The sequence below is a fragment of the Podarcis vaucheri genome (assembly GCF_965113315.1).
Source record: "Podarcis vaucheri genome assembly, chromosome: Z".
NCBI lineage: Eukaryota > Metazoa > Chordata > Lepidosauria > Squamata > Lacertidae > Podarcis > Podarcis vaucheri.
Window position 1 is genome coordinate 10,428,563 of NC_138758.1, and position 17,756 is coordinate 10,446,318.

The window sequence follows — 17,756 nt, forward strand, 5'->3', positions numbered from 1 at the left end:
AGTCCTTATGTGTGTGACCCCTTGCTGATTCAGATACCCTTGCATTTCATTAGAAGCATCGGAAGGGCATTCAGTTTCTTCTCAAACTTGTTGCTCACCTTTGCAACAGTCACTGAGCTTGTCAAAAGTTTCCCTTTTAGGATGTAGGCTGTGCGATACCTTAAACGATCATGCAGAAAGATTAGAGCATACTTAATTCCTCCCAGTGAAAGGACATGGAATGGGCCACACACTTCACTATATTTCATTGCAAGCACACACGTGCTTCTCTTCTCAGTGCATGGGTAAAAGCTTGGCTTGCAACTTTTCTGTAAAATGTAATTTTCGCAATTAGCTGTGTCATATGAGCCAGGTGTTACCTGAAGACCATTTGCCAGTTGCTCTGGAGTTCCTTTACAGAATTCCCACTCCATGCTGTGCCAGAGCTCCAGGGTGGCTTCATCCTTCTGCTGGGTATGAGAAACACCTGCTACCTCTTGTCAAGCGATTTGCTTCATAGATGCCATTACAGTGGTACCTTGGGTTACATATGCTTTAGGTTACAGACTCCGCTAACCCAGAAATAGTACCTTGGGTTAAGAACTTTGCTTCAGGATGAGAACAGAAATCGTGCTCCGGTGGCACGGCAGCAGCAGGAAGCCCTATTAGCTAAAGAGGTGCTTCTGGTTAAGAACAGTTTCAGGTTAAGAACGGACCTCCGGAACGAATTAAGTACTTAACCCAAGGTACCACTGTAGTTAAGTTTGTTTCAGCATATAAAGCATCATCTTCAACTTGGCATTTGCCCTTCTCAAAGTGCACTGCAAACCCTTTCTTGTTCAATGCAGAAACACTAAGGCTATTGACTTGGAACATGTAAAACATCAACCACATTATTGCCTCTTGGATCTGCATCTTTACTCTGCATCTTAAAGTGCTGGATCTCTTGCCTTGGAGCTACATTGCATCACCCTTAGCAATCACAATGTTCCAATTTGTGGCTTCTAGACTGTTAAAGACTGCCACAGTCTGTTTTGGAATTTAGTCTTGGCCCAAGAAGTTCCTGGGCTGAGACAGCTTCCTAAAAAAGCCAAATGCAAATTCCAGTTTCCTTAAAGCCTCATCTGCAGATTCACATTGTTTAGTCCCAACAGGGAAAAGGGTAGGGTATAGATAATTAATTAATAATAGCAACAGCAGCCACAACAACAACATGGATCTGCATGGATTCTCTAAGCCAGGGTTTCCAAAGCTTGGGTGTCCACCTGTTTTTGGACTACAACTCCCGTCATCCCTAGCTAGCAAGACCAGTGGCCAGGGATGGTGGGATTTGTAGTCCATAAGCAGAAGGAGACCCAAGTTTGGGAAACCCTGCTTTAAGCTTTGTGCAATGATCCTCATGGCAAAATAACTTTCCCTAACATATTTGCATGCTTCCTCATCATATGTGGGTCTGGGAATTCTTTATGCATTTTAATGCCCCTTTAACAGGATCTCCAATCTCATTTTCAATTGGGCATATGTCGAGTTAGTAAGCTTTGCAGGGGTGAAGCTATGCCTACTCATTGGATTCTGGGATGCTTTGGTAAAAATACAAGTTACCCCAAAATGCACAAAAAAATCCAACCAAAACTGAAAAAAACAAAAATCAATGCTGAAAAAATATACTGAAAAAGTGTATAGAGACTAGATTAACCTAAATTTGGACACAAAGCTAGTAGATGGGGAAAAGAAAAAAGAAAGGGGGGATGGGTCTCTAACCTCCTTAGCAAGAACAAAAGAGCAAAAAGAAGTCTCAAAACAAAACTCAAAAGGCAAACCATTTCTCTCAACAATCTATGGTACATACTGCCTGGGCCCCAAACCTGATGTTAGAGAGAGTGGTTTGGAAAAGATATTCTTACTCTTTCATAGCAGAGTTAACACAGTGGCAATTGCTCCAAGCATACTAAAACTTGGTTAGATTTACATCTGCCACCATCCACCTTTAAAGAAGTGTTCCCCATAAAAATACTTAGGCTAGAGTAAATTACAGACACTTAGCTGTTCAAATAAGTGAAGATTTTACTCACAGAATTTCAGAAGTTACAGCAAACAAATCTCCATCCATTGGCAGTAAAATAAAGAAGGAAAAGGTTCCAATCGACATAACAAGAAATAACTTGGGTTTCCTTACAAAAGAATCATGCAGTCTTTGTGTTTTTGCAAAGATGCAGGCAGTAGAAATCTCATTTTAGAGAGATTCATTCACTTGCTTTTCTACATGAGCTGGGAGCCGTGTTCGGCTTCAGCTTCTTGGAGAAAGCACAATAGAGTGGGGGAGGAGAGAATCAAAGGTTGCTGAGAGCCTGCTATGCTCCATCCATGGTAACTTGGGCTCAGAGCTCAGTTTAATCCTTTCATGCACACATGTGAGTCAGTAGCTTTTCCCTTCTGTGGTTTCCAGCAACTGGTATTTGGAAGCATGCTACCTTCAAGCCTGGAGACAGAGCATTGCTTCTTCTTCTGAGGGGGCTTATGATTTCTACCCCCAAATTCTTCCCTGGTAGCACTACTGGCTGCCGGGGGTATAGGAGAACTCATGAGCCCTGATGGTTCCCTGCTCTCCAGGTGGCTGGGTCTGTGAACCACAATTTACTTTAAAAACACACACACACACTGGACAGTCCAGGTCATAGTGATAAATTAAAACAGCACCTTCTAGTCAACCTTGGTGAACTGCTACCACCAGGTATATCCAAGGGAAACATGCCTTACACCAATTCCATTGACTGGTGGCAGTTCTCCAGGGTTTCAGACTGGGTTCTCTCCCAGACTTACCTGGAAATTCGTGGAACTGACCTGGGGATCAGCTGCATGCAAAAGTGCATCCTGTACCACTGAGCTGTGCTACCTACCCAAAGCTTATCCAAAGCAGGTGTCAGAGAGTACTTTTCCCAGAGTGTCATTGAACTTGGAGACATCCTTGGCTGTAGTTCATTCCTTCCTCCATAGAATTCACAAAGCCCCTCTGAGGTGGTTATTAAGCTAAGAGAGCATGACTTGCCCAAACCACTTGATAAAAATGCCCTTGTTTTATTAGCTGGCCTACTCACTTACAGCAACTGGATGCAAAAGCAGTTCCCCATATTTCCTCGTATTTTTGTTTCTAAGTCACATAAATCTTTATATGCTAAATATTGGTGCAAGCACTAGGCTCTATTTTAAATTGTGGTAACCTTTCACCACCTAAATTTCCTAATCTGATTATCTCCTGATCCCACTACCTTTGTAAAATACTTATTTATATTCCAGCTCGGCTATACTGCAGTGCAATAAAATGCTGGCAGCTTGTTACCTGCTTTTATTGGCAGGTTTCCCACTTTACAATTTAAATCATAAATGGCTTGAGGGGAGAGAAAGAGAGAGAGAGAAGGAGGGAACTTCTGATTGGCTTCAAATATTTTGAGTTTTCCCTTCAAAGTGATCCCATTAAACTCTGCTTTAATTGTCTTCAAGCAGGTTGAATGAATGTTACATCACCGTCTTTGTGAATATTAAATGCTCCTTTCTTGTAATTATGTGTGCATGAGAAACCTGGCATTTTTCACTGTCGTCTAAACATTGGACTCAAATTGGTACTTCAGTCCAACGCTTAATGAAGAAAGGAAAGGAAGGTTAAGTGTTCCTCAACAGCAAGGAAAACAGAATCAACATTCCTCACTTGTTTGTAGGAACACAATGAATTACTGCACTCTCCCATCTCTTTTCTTGTTTCCTCTGTAAAGTATTGTGCAATTTTCTCCATCACTTATAAAATATTCAAAAGCCCTGTATTCTCACCATTCATTTTAGTGATTGGCTTTGGCAATGCCATGTTTGAAAATCTATGGGAGCTAACATTTCTGAGGAGTTAGTAGAGACAATTGTTCATTAAATGAATTCTGTGAAGTGGGTGACAGTGCGACTCTCCCAGGACTGCTGAAGAACACCGAAATCCCAATCCCTCTTGTGAGGGATTTTTTGTTTACAGTGTATTTCTGCACACTTCCATTTTTGGTGAATTTTAGAATCCACCTTCTATGAATTTTAGAATCCACCTTCTATGAATAATAAAATATCTATCTGTCTCGCACCCAAAGGAACCTGGAAATATTATGAGGATAATTAACAGGATTACCTATGGTGGGGTTTAAAGCTTAAAGCAAATGAAAATGGAAAAAAAAAAATCAGTATGACAAGGAATTGAATGTACAGTGGTACCTCGGGTTACATACGCTTCAGGTTACATGCGCTTCAGGTTACAGACTCCGCTAACCCAGAAATAGTGCTTCAGGTTAAGAACTTTGCTTCAGGAGGAGAACAGAAATCGTGCTCCGGCGGCGCGGCAGCAGCAGGAGGCCCCATTAGCTAAAGTGGTGCTTCAGGTTAAGAACAGTTTCAGGTTAAGAACGGACCTCCGGAATGAATTAAACACTTAACCTGAGGTACCACTGTACAGCTGTATAAATCAACCTTGAAAACAGGTGTTCTGCTATTTCCCATGCTGGAAAACAATGGGTGACATTCAGTGTTACAGTAGGTGCATTGATTACGGCGTGTCTACTCTGAGTAATGACTTAGTTGGATATCACCCATAGGTTCTCAAATGCATATGAAATTGCTTCACACCAGGTCAAAGTATTTGCCTCATGCAGAGCTTCTCTAAGGCCCAGGGCAGGAATCTTGTTAGAATGAAACTATGAACTAAAAAGAAAAAAGTGGCCAGTCCCTGGTGGGGTCCCCCAGTTGGTTAACCCCTCTGAGGCCTGGAGCAAGTGTACCCAGCTGTCTCCCAGCCCACTCTACACAGGCGCGGCAGGGAACATGAGACCTCAGGCTGGGAGGCTAAGCCTCTCTAGCTGGCTCTCAGGACTTTGCCCAGGCTACAACCCTCACCATTTCTGTTTTGCACCCTTCTCAAGTGTTTTTGCCTGGCTTGACTATGACATTGGATTGATAAGCCTAGAAAGGGAAAGGTGTGTTAGTGAGTGTAGAAACTTGGCTATTGTACAAAGGTAGAATTGACATGTGGTTCTTTGCCGACTTTTGCCTCTAGCTTTGCCCACTGCTAGAATGTGGTTTCTGGAGATTGCCCATAGGTGAATGTGACCTGAGTTGTAGTGTCTTTTCCTCACCAGTTGCTATGCAAGCCTTTTAACCCAAGGTTCTCTTGCAGGATCCAAGAGTATGCAAAGCCTCTGTGCTATGTCGCTATCAATTGGGTGTGTGTGTGGGGGAAAGATGTAATCATATTTTAGTTTAAATGGCTGGTAAGTCATGCCCATAACCTTCCATTTGGTTGAGAGAGTCCTTGTCAAGTGAATGTCAAGGAGCCATTTCGTCATGCCAAGATTCCAAGTTATGTATACAGTGGTACCTCAGGTTGCAAATACCTCGGGTTACAGACTCTGCTAACCTGGAAATATTACCTCGGGTTAAGAACTGTGCCCCAGGATGAGAGCAGAAATCATGCACCAGCGGCGCGGCAGCAGCAGGAGGCCCCATTAGCTAAAGTGGTGCTTCAGGTTAAGAACGGTTTTGGGATAAAAACGGACCTCCAGAATGAATTAAGTACTTAACCTGAGGTACCACTGTACATTGTTGAATTACGCAATACACAACTTCGAAGTCTCTGATGTTATCTAGATCTAAGGTATAGAGATACAGAGGTACAGAAGACAATCATAACACTTAGTGAAAATGGTAAAGGAAAACTATATTCAAAGAGATCACTGTACAGTAGGAAATGGATGGATCTGTCAATTTCAGTTCTTTCCATTTCTCATTTTCCCATCATAAATTCAGCTCTTCACATTTCTAGAGCAATTTGTGATTAAAAAAGAAGAATCGTCATGAAAACCCATCAGCATTTTAGTCTGAATTGCTCCTAATATACAGACGTTTATCTGCAGTTTTGACCAATGTGCACATTTTTCACGAGCAATTTTTGTATATTTCTTTCATGAAAACATTCCATTTTGTGCACACTTTCTCCAATAAATGCATTTATTTTTCATAAACATTTATTGGTTGGCAGACTGCATCGCAAACGCCACATAATGCAAATTTTGAAGGATGGCTGTGTTTCGGTTCTCATCCTGTTTCAAAAAGTGTGAATTTGATAGAGCCACTGAACAGAATTTCTCCCCCAACTCTACCAAACAGTGGCAAAATATATTTTGCGATTGAAGGTCAACTTAATGGATCATGGCCACGGCTCCTGAAATACAGGATGCTCACATTCTGATCATTCTAAAATAGAATAAAATAATTGATTAACAAAGCAGAAGTCCTTGCATCTATTTTCATGCTCAATATAGTGCTCCATGTTCCTTGTGAATGAACCAGAGCTTAAACAGTGCGGAAATGAAAATGAATGAAAAACACAGTTTCATTTAACCATATACAGCTCTTTTCATAGAGAGTTCCTCATCTCTCCCAGTCATTATAAGCTGCACACTTTCCCATTTATAAGAACATAAACCAGTGTAAATACATTTTGGGAAGTAGGATTCTTTTAAAAAAACCACAACAGTGAAATTTTTGAAAATCTCATTTCTCCCTTGTGATATAGGGGTAATAATGGCATAATGATCTCTTTGACACTCCATAGAAAAATATATTATGCAACCTAGCGTGCCTTGGGAGTTTGACTACAAAGGTTAAGAGTTCTGTGCTGTGTAATAAATTAAAATTAATTTCATAGTTTTGTGTTGGGATAAAATGAATGCATAGCAGACAGGAAACAGAGAGTGGAGGGGGAAACTTCCAACAATTCTAGCAACAGGAGAAGTGAATAGCACTTGAAAATATATTTTAAGGATTACAGGATAAGCCCTGGGAAAGTAGCTACAGAGGAGCACAGGACTTGAGTGGATGGATTATTGGGGTCAGTTCTTATGTATCTTGGGAGAGCAGATTGATTTGCTCTTCACAGCACACACTGGCACTTGTTTAATATTTTAATAGGTGGGTGATGGAAAAAGCCACTTGAGACCATTTCAAAGGCAGTTCAGACGGCTATTTACTTGGTGGCAGTGACTTACACATTTACTCGTCAATACAGCCTGCAAAATACAAGCATCTGAGACCGGATGCAAGACAGGGCTGGGCCTCTGTACCTTTTGCAGTTGAGTAGAAGAGTTTCAGCAGAGGGAACTCCCCTAATCCTAGGACTGCTAAAGCACATGAAGGGAGATGTCCCATTTGAAGCCCATCTGCCATGTTCCATCTTCAGGCAGGTTTCTGGCTGCCACCACAAATCTCCCTCTCCCTCTCAAGCAAGTGATGGGTGAACTCTGACTGGCCATTCTGTATCATGTGCACCTTGGCTCACTGGTCTGCTGGCCAGTGCCACAAGGCCAGCTTCATAACCTATGATGGGGTCGACAACATGCACCCAAGGGTGCCAGTTTGCCTCCCAGTATGATGCCTTTGAAAGGTCTTACTAAATATCCCCTTAAAAATCCACAGAGCACATGTGACTGCTTGCTCTTCCTGTTTGAATCCCCCTGATTAAACATGACCAAATTTCATTGGATAATCCCAGGACTGGACACCCACCATTGTCTCTGTTCTGATGTGAGGAGAGGGGCAAAGAGCTTCTCCCTGTAAGCAGTGACTGGTGAAGTGTTTCTTCACCACTGTTGATGGTGGTGGTGGTGGTGGTGGTGGACGTACCCCAGCAGTTTGTGCTTCAGTCTCATTTACTGCTCTTTTACACATGGCAGTCATTTTGTGCAGTGGTGGAGCTTCATGCTCCAGCACTTGGGGGCGGGGCGGAGAGCAGGCAGGGGTGGGGCTGGTGCGTGTCCTGTGGGCATGTTGTTCTGCCCATAGGGGCGTGGTGTGCATCATGGGGGCATGGTGCACCATCCATAGGGGCATGGCGCCCAGCGCAGATGGGGGGCAGCCGCAATGGCACCCCACCGGGATTGCGCTGCCAGGGGTGGTGCGCTCTCCCCCGCACGCCTCTTTCCTCCACCAGTGATTTTGTGTTATGCTGGGCCATCCATTTTGTGACTGCTGCCCATGCCAACTCTTACAGAGGCAGCTAAACAAGGTGATAAACTTTCCCGGTAAATTGGCAAGAAGCAAATGTCTTATCCAAAGCAAAAAAGTGTGAAAACATCTGGAATGCCATGGAGGGCTGTCTTCTGCAGCTCCAGGCATGCATTTCCAAGCTTTTGCATGCCTGATATGTGTTTGGATATAGGCAGCACAGTTATGTTTGCTAAACCAAGTAAGAGATGCTGAGCTGGATAAATCTGTCCCTTTTGGTTTCTCTTCATGTTTCATTTCCCCAACCTTAAGTTCAGGTCATCCTATGCTTAAATGCTCGGCCTTACACCCCCACCCCCAAACACCACAACAACTTGCATGCATATTATTGTGCATTTTCATTTTGCAATTCCATGCACATTTCTCTGTTTATATGTATTTTTGTACACAATAATACCTGGCAAAAACAATTAGCAGGCACAATTCCGCCTTCATAGGATGCCTTTTTGTATGTTATTTTCACTATTTATTTTTTTTGGCATTCTTGTTAGAGAATCTTTTCAGAAAGTGTTTGGTGAGTTCTCTTTACATTGTAATCAAACTTCTCTCTTGTCCCTAAGTAGATGCCTCAAGTGCTTTCTATGCCATTCTATAGTTATATAGAAGCTGTCAACTGAATCTATTGCTTGGCCCCATCTGCACTATGATACCACTTTCAACAGTTATGGTTTCCCCCCAAAACTCCTGGGAGCTGTAGTTTGCTAAGGGTGCTGAGAGTTGTTAGGAGACCCCTATTCCCTGCAGAGAGCTACAGATCCAAGAGTTCCCTGGGGAGAGAGAATTATTGTTAAGCCACTCTGGAAAATTTTAGCTTTGTAAGAGGAAGTATTGGAGAGTCACTTCCAGTTAGTGTAGACAATACTGAGCTATACATTGTGATTCAGTATTGGCCAGCTCCCTATGTTCCTGTGTACATGTATGTAAAAGTGCACATACTGACCAAAAATGCCAGGTTTGCATCCCATTGTTACTTCCTTTCCAAACAGGAAACTCCCCAGCTGGCTTTGCAAAGAAGGCACATACTTGCACAGGGGAGGGGGATCTCACAATGCGAACTATCCTGTCAACACAGGGGAATTACAAGTACATAAGAGACTCCCAGTTTTCAATGTGACAGCAGTTCTTTCTGGTAAGTATTGATAGTTCTCTGCAGAAACTAAGCATGCACGAAGAGCATGGAATTCATTGCAGCATATGCACACCACCCAACCAAGGACATTAATATAAGCTCTACTTCTGCCAACTAGGAGATTCATACAAGATGGTGCATTAAACATACAGGACACAAAGTTAGTATCTGGTAAATGCCAGCTCTTACATTAATGGAGCAAAAGAGCTGTTCCTCCACACAAGCTGATTTGCGCTGCAGCGCCAAGAGACACTCATGCCAATTTTCATTAAAGTAATGTTGCAGGGTATGTGGCTCTGCTCCACAACTTCACACAAAAGTTTTTGCTTGGCTGCTTCCATGGAAGAAGGACAGAGGTGTGTGTGTGTGTGTGTGTGTGTGTGTGTGTGTGTAAGTTATCCTGCTATACAAAAGTTAAATTCACATTCATTGCTCTGCCCACTTTTGCCACTGGCACAGGTGCTCTGGAAGATTTTCCAGAAGGGAATGCCGTCCTCGGGCTATCAAGCTTCCCCACCTCTGGCCTAAAGGTTAGTGTAATGGTGATGAGCACCCATCCCACTACAGTTGTGCTGAGAGTAGAGCTCAGGTCAGCATCAGAAGACCCTGTCTCCTTACTTTGGAAACACATCAGGGGCATGGTGAGAACAAAGTTTGACCGGCTACCAAGGCAAGCCAAGATCTGCTGAGCCCCACCTTCAGGCAAGGTAAGGGAAATTAATTCGTATTGTTTTGATTCATAGATTTATTAAATTAATACATAATTCATATCCTCCAACACTTCTCAGATGAAAATAGCGACACATCTGAAATATCCTAATTCTTATGCTAGCAATTGCTTTGTAGGCTGCTCTGCTGTTTTTTTTCACACATTGCTAAAGGTTCTGGTCTGCTGTGTTACTTAACCCTACAGCAGCCCTGTCCAATGAGGTGTATGTTTGGTTTAGCAGTAGCAGAGGGTGGGGCAGCAGCACTTTCCTGTCCTGGCAGCAAATTCATGGCTGCTTTCTAGGAAAGTGGGAGGGGCAAGGTGGTAGAGAAGTTAGCGTTGTGCAATCATACTGAAGAGAACAATTATGTTGCACAGTGCTGACCTCCCTACCGTGTTGTCCCTCTCCCTCCTCGTAAGCAGCAGGGACCCACCTGCTTGGTCAGGTAAGCACCACTGCCCTACCCAACGCCCTATACTAAATATGTTATATCAACAATTCAAAACATACCTCCACTGCTGCAGCACATACTCTGCTGATGTAACTATGCTTTAGTATTTGTACATATGTATTTCTTTGCATGCAGGCTAGAATCAGGGTGCATCCACCACAAGCACTCATTTAAAGGCTGAACTTCTAGAGAACTTCTAAATCCTCAAGAGTGATCATGTTAGTGACTCACTAACTCACTATTGGAACAAGACGTCCCACAGTGGCAGGAAACAGGGACAAAATAGTGGTTTACAAGGGCGAAATTAAAAGAAAAAGAAAAAGGTGCTCAGTCTTTGATTGGGCAACATGTTAACTCGGATAACCAGAAGTGATGGATAATTCTCTCATGCCAGCTCTGAGATTCTTAAGTGCTCAGTGCAAAGCAAGATGGTGTTGGGGGAAATCATCCAGTCTTGGAATACTTAATATCACTGCCTTCTAGAGCCTATCATGTGAGAGTGGGAGAAATCACGTGGGACAGGTAGGAATGGGGGACAAAAGTTTATTCAGTTTGTATTTACAGGTGAACCGACCTAATTGCACTTTCTGAAACAATATGTGGACCTAATACACTACCATCCTTTGGAATGGGCACTTCTCTTGTGTTTTGCAATGCAGTTTTCCAGCCAAGATTTGATTTGTACAAAAACACACATACCAGGATAAAATGTGGGTAGAAACACATATATTAATAAAATAAGATACAAAAAGGAGAAGCATACATATTGGCGGCGGGAGCGGCGGCGGCGGGGTGTTCTGCAAAAATGTGTACACTAATGCAAAATTGCACTAAGCAGCTGATGGGTTTTCAGGAAGATTTAAAAAAGAAACTTGTAAAAGTGTGGAGAATTGAACTTATGATTGGAAAAATCTGAAGCTGAGAGAAAATGAAACTGTCAGCTCCATCCACTCCTAAGGACAGGCCACAGGGTTCCTAGCATGAGGACACTCTGAGTCTGCAGACTGCCAAGAACAGGTGAGACTGCCGAGAACATTGCAGGATGCAGCCATATTGTTGGTCCTCGCCCTGTGATGAAACTTCTCATAACATTATTGAAGTGGCATGGGATGGAGCCACTAAGGAACAGCAACCACGTTGCTCTTCTAAAAAAAGAACCAGTGGTGACTGGTCCATTGGGGCAAAAGGGGCATTGCCCCACCAACCTGCCTGCCCTCAGCTGGCACCTGCCTGCCTGTCTGCGTTTTTACAGGCACCCAGTCAGGAGGTGGCCATGCAAGTCACTGGCTCTGGTTTCACCTGCTATCCATCTTCTTTTCTTCCACCCCAACAATCTTAATGGGCACCAGCCACCACTGATCCTAAGTAGCCCACTGAAAGCAATGCAATGGGACTTGCTCAGAATGAATCTTTTACAGCGTTGTACCCAAGGGATGCAAATTCTCCTTCTGTTTTAGATGATTATCAATATGACTGAAGTTATACCACTGGTAACCCGAACAATGCAGCACTTTTGTTTGTGAGTATTGCTGTATTATTTTCTTTCTATTGCTGACATTCTCTGTCAAATGTCAATTTGTAAGCTGTTACACCTTTAAATCTGGAAAACAGAGGGAGGGGGGGAATAATAATATTCCTGTGCAAAACTTACATTACCATTAATACAAATTTTACAAGGTCAAGAAGTCTAAGAAATGTTCCAATCGGCAGCTGGTTAACAAGACAATACCATTGGTACATAAAATGCAAAAGGGAGAAAGTTCTTAAAAACCTGCAAAGCCAGTTTAAACAAGTTTAAAAGAAAAAACCCTACAGAAACAAAACTGTTGTTAAATGTCCTAATTTCTTTAAGAAAAACACAATGGCAGCCACTGAGTTGAATCGAGAAATATCTTGAGAATGAAATGATGGAGGAAGTGAAGTGGACAACGTGTTCTCCAAGTGTAGGATTTGCTGAATGAAAACTAGAGGCTATCACCTGCAAATGTTCATTCACCTGGACCACCTTCCAAAACGTATTGGTGATTATCTTATAAGAAAGATGTCCTAAAATATTTCCTTTACAGGAATGTGTCCTCCAGGCATGATTTGAAAATACAATAATTCATTGTAGCTTGTTATGTTTCAAATTTTCAAACTGTGTTGTTGTTCTTACCTACCTATGCTCTTTCTATTAAAAAAAAATCCATTTATATCTCTGAATTACTAATATATAAATACAGACTATCACATATAGCATTAAATGTCACTCCATTGTCAGGCTGTAAACTCTACTTCAAAATACTCTCCAATGCCCTCATATATATATATTTCATATAAAGAAGCATTAAAACTGTACATTAAAAGATATGAACTTATTTGTGAACTACAAAAGTAGGTTCCTCCACCACTTGCTAATAATTTTTGAAATGTAAACAAAGAGGTTCAAGTACAAAAAGTGTGTTACTTGTGACTTGGCAAAATATTTTGGCACCTGATGTTATATGGGTTCAAGGTCCTTTTAATAATTTGTCTCACTGATGCTCAATAAATCAGTTTCAAAATGCTTATATCTTTGCTACCATATATCGCTGGTGAAGCTAAGCTCCCTTGTTGACAATGGTAGCAGGGGGTTGTTCCTATGAAATTCCTGTGTTTCTTTCATGCTGCTATTAAGAGGCAGCTGTCCATTGAATAGCGTCAGGGGTATGTTACAGTAAGTGTGGTGATTACTGCTTATGGCGGCTAACGGCAAGGTTGCAGACTGCATGTCATACTCATATCCTCTGCAGTAATGTCTGGTTTGCACTGGATCCGGTTGTTGGTAATCGGTCAAGTCGGCCTGAGAGGCAACCAAGGAAGCAGAGGTGTCCGTCACAGCAATGGAAGGCACCGCCTGAAGATCCCCAAAGAGTCCCTGTTCAGCAGAATCTAGGACCTGGCGCCGAGATAAAACCTCTTTTTTCTTTGCAGGCATTTCATAGAGCAAGGTCTTCCAAAACTTTGAATTCAGTTTGTTGCTTTTTGGACCATTCCACTTGATGACTGAGGAAAGTTTAATAGTGTGCTTTAAAGATTCCACTTCCTGGTAATTCACTTTGCTTTTTAATTCAGGGCATTCAATGAAAATCACTTTGATATCTCCGCTGACAAGCATGTTATGCAGTCTGTTTTCCATCTCAAAAATACTCCACCCTCTCCTGAGAACGTAATCCGGAGTTAGGATGATAATGAGTCTTCGGCTTTGTTCTATGCATCTGGAGAGATCGTCAAGGTATGCTGTAAACAGGAAGAGCAGAAAGACAGTAAAATAGAGAAAAATATACACTGCACCAAAGTAACAATGTAAAAATTAGCCTTGCAATTTAAGTAGGGGGTAACCGCTCCCTTATACCTTGGTCAGCTCTACAGTCTTTCTAGATATCCTAGTGGTTTACATGTATTTGTTCCACAATAGACTGTGCAATGTGTTTCACAAGAAGTTTCCACTAGCACAGCTGTTGAATTGGATTCCTCTGTTGCACAGCATTAAGACTCCTGCACAATTAGTGCATGAAGCAACTAATTCTACTTTTGACACCACCTTCCTCCCTGCTGAGTTCTACGTGGATTAAGGAGGAAGAAGCTGACAAGCACCACCACCCCAGGGCCATCCATAAGGAGGAGGGCTGGCAGAGAACAGGCTGGTAGGGCAGTGCCCCATTTATGCAAATAGACCAGACTCCTCTGCTTTTGCTTCAACCACAGCAAGGTATTTACTGGGTCTAATCCCTGGATTGTCACTTCTGAGTCCTTCTTCCTAGCAATCTCTTGGCAGTTTTCTGGGGCCCAGTTTGGAGAGCTGACCACAAGTTGAGAGCCACCATGATTATAATCAGGAAGCTTTCAACCTGCTGCCTTTTGCACTGAGCTGATCAGGGCCGCAGACTGAAGAACAGCCTGGAAGAGGATGCCTTCCTAACCCACCCCCATCCCCACCCCCCAGGCTGCGGGTTTGTCTCCTTTGGCTTGGGAAGGCCCTAAAATGTTCCATGTTAGCTCTGGGCTTTGCCTGAATGTTGGTACTCCATCTCTGGCACTTATTCCAACATCTGCTAGCTTCCCCTAAGATATGGGTCCCAGGAATTTAGGCCTCTGGCTCCGTAGCCAGCTGTGCCTCAAATTCAAATGTGGCTCTATAAGCCTGCTTGCCCTTCGAACTCTCCTTAGACCACAACTTTCCCTCGTCACACTACTGACCCTGCTCTGTTTCCTTTCCAGGTAACACACCTTGAGTGTTTTACCTGGCTAGAATTGCTTGTCTGGATAGATGATAAAGGTGTCTGTGTAGAAACTAGCTGACTGCTGAAAATAAAATTTACATTAATTGCCCTGCTCACTTTCATTTCTAGCCCCACCCACCACTGGCTTGTGGCCCCTGGAAGGTCAATCATTAGGGAATGTGGCCCTCAGGTTGAAAAAGGTCCACCCCTTTCCATTTTCTAGTCTTCCTACAAGCTCAGGATCATGACACCACTTCTGTTTCATTGCTCCTCCCTGCATGACCAGGAACTACAGAATAAATTATGCAAACAAAGGAAAAATACATACCGTATTTTTCGCCCTATAGGACGCACCGGCCCATAGGACGCACCTAGTTTTTTTGGGGGAAATCAAGGAAATTTTTTTTATTTCCCCCCCAGGTTTGCGCTGCCATCCCCAAGCTAGAAGAGGGAGACGGAGCGCTCTGTCTCCCTCTTCTGCCTTCAGGGTCAGCCTCTCTAGCCTCTGTGGGGAAGCGGCTTGCCCCGCTGTACCCCGAGCTTATGGGGCTGGCGATGGGGAGAAGCAAGCTTGCTTCACCCCCCCCCAGCCTCCAGATCAGGTTGGGGAATAGCGGGGTGGCGGCGCTCCGCCTCCCCGCTATCCCCCGAGCTTGTGGGGCTGGCGGGGGGGGGGGGAGAGAAGCAAGCTTGCTTCTCCCCCCCGCCAGCCTTCAGATCAGGTTGGGGAATAGCGGGGTGGCGGCGCTCCACCTCCCCGCTATCCCCCGAGCTTGTGGGGCTGGCGGGGGGGGGGAGAAGTAAGCTTGCTTCTCCCCCCCGCCAGCCTTCAGATCAGGTTGGGGAATAGCGGGGTGGCGGCGCTCCACCTCCCCACTATTCCCCGAGCTAGTGGGGCTGGCGGCGGGGGGGGGGGGAAAGAAGCAAGCTTGCTTCTCCCCCCCCGCCAGCCTTCAGATCAGGTCGGGGAATAGCGGGGTGGCGGCGCTGCGCCTCCCTGCTATTCCCCAAGCTTGTGGGCTGCAGGCTGCTGCCCGCAAGCCTTGCGAGCCTGTGGGACCTCCCCCCGGGCTTGCAAGGCTTGCGGATAGCTTCCTGAAGCCTGGAGAGTGAGAGGGGTCGGTGCATACCGACCCCTCTCACTCTCCAGGCTTCAGCGAAAGCCTGCATTCGCCCCATAGGACGCACACACATTTCCGCTTCATTTTTGGAGGGGAAAAAGTGCGTCCTATAGGGTGAAAAATACGGTACATTTGCAAAATTTATTTTTTTGGAAATATAAAGTTTATTTTTTCTAGTTTTTCTTGGTGCACAGTTTCAATTTAATTTGCTTTTTTAAGAAAAAGCACAGGAGTACACATTGCTTTGCTGACATATCAATATAATGCTGGTAAAGCATATTTATTGTAAGTCAAATGAGAATTTTGGAATGCCAGCTCAGGCAACCATTTTTGAAAATGCTTCTGACACATAAGATAAGAATGTTTTAAGGTGTGTGCATTTACACAGGAGATGGGTTCAGGGAGGAATTATCTGGCAATACAAATGCAGGTGGCGTTTTATAGATATTTTATGAACTGCTCTTGCCTAGGATAGGCCACAATGGGGAATTTGCTGTTTATGATGATCCAGTGATACTGTCCAAATCTATTCTTTTCAATAAGAAAGAGACTGAAGGACAAAGAGAGAGCCTGTTAACCAAATACACAAAATATTAAATTTTCATCCCCGATTACTATTGACAAGACAATCACTCCCTTCCACTGCACAGAGTTTTGGAACTCACACTTATTGACTCAGGTCATATCGGGGAAGGGCCGTAGCTCAGTGGTAAAGCACCTGCCTTTCACACAGAGGGTCCCAGGTTCAATTCTCAACATTTTCAGGTGGGGCTTGGGGAGATTGCAGGCTGAAACCCTGGAGAGCTGCTGCCAGTCAGTGTAGACAACACTAAGCAAAGTGGAACAATGTCTTCCAATGTTTCTGTTCCTATATTTAAACTGCAGATATATTCCCCCAAAGAATCACAGGCATTGCAGTTTGGTGGGCAGTCAGAGAATTTTATTAGAAATTCCTAGCCCTACCCCACAAAAGTATCGGCTGGTTCATGATGCCAGTCATACTCAAGAGTACACCCACTGAAATTAATGGACATTACTAACTTAGGTCCCTTTAATTTCAATGGGTTTGATTTCAATAGGCCTGATTTTGACACAGAAACTGCTTGGGCCATCTTGTTTGATGACATGTGTTGGGAGAAAGATAAACACAGCCCACTTGTGTAAGCAAAAAAAGTATTAACCTGGTGTTGAAGAGCTTGTCACAGCAAGGCCAGCTAAAGCTCTAAAGTAAGAGCACTTCCAAGCAAGCCACACCACTCAGGGAAGGGCCTTAATTAAGATCTTAAGGTACTAATGGTGAAGGACAGTATGGGAACATGCACTGTACTCCAGCTATTTGGGTCCCAAGCTTTTCAGGGCTTTAAAGGTAAACATCAGCAATTTGAATTGTGCCCAGCAGTTAAGAGGCAAGCATATAAGAATTGGTGAGTTTTGCCACATATGGACTGTTTTCTAAGGTCACCAGACGTCCCTGTTTCCTGGGGACTGTCCCCGGATTTACTGCCTTTTCAGTGTTCACATGTACATAGCGAACAATAAGTGTCCCTGGATTCATTGAAAAAAATCTGGTAACCTTACTGTTGTCAGGCTGTTGTCTTGCCACATATGGACTACATGAAAGCCAACAAACTGAAGTTCATTCCAGGTAACACTGTTCCCTAGACAGGATGGGTGGGAGGTGTCCTACTCTTGATGGAGATACATTCCCACTGTGCAAGTACATAGCTTGGGGATACTGCTGGATCCTTTGCAACTGCATGAGGTTCAGGTGACCTCGGTGGCCTTCCATCAGCTTTGGCTGGTGGCCCAGCTATGTCCTTATCTTGATAGGGATAGCCTAACTTCTGTTGTCTATACCCTGGTAACCTCTAGATTAGATAACTGCACTGTGTTATATGTGAGGCTGCCTCTGAAGATGGTTCAGAAACTTCAGCTGGATCAGAATTCAGTGGCTAGGTTGCTCACTGAGACGAGAAAGTCTGAGCACATGACACCAATCCTGGCCCCATTGCACTAGCTGCCAATCAAAGTGTCCCAATTCAA

At 43.7% G+C, this 17,756-nt stretch overlaps 1 protein-coding gene across 5 annotated transcripts in view; it reads right to left on the reverse strand.

The window, feature by feature from the left end:
- Positions 1-10,880: 10,880 nt before the first annotated feature.
- The window catches only part of IL1RAPL2 (interleukin 1 receptor accessory protein like 2), a 491,230-nt gene continuing 484,354 nt past the window's right edge, over positions 10,881-17,756 (reverse strand). For all 5 annotated transcript variants that reach the window (XM_082207241.1, XM_082207242.1, XM_082207240.1 and 2 more), the window contains one exon: positions 10,881-13,609. In XM_082207241.1, the coding sequence (XP_082063367.1) occupies positions 12,909-13,609 (701 nt within the window). In that variant the 3' untranslated portion in view covers positions 10,881-12,908. The remainder of the gene's footprint in view (positions 13,610-17,756) is intronic.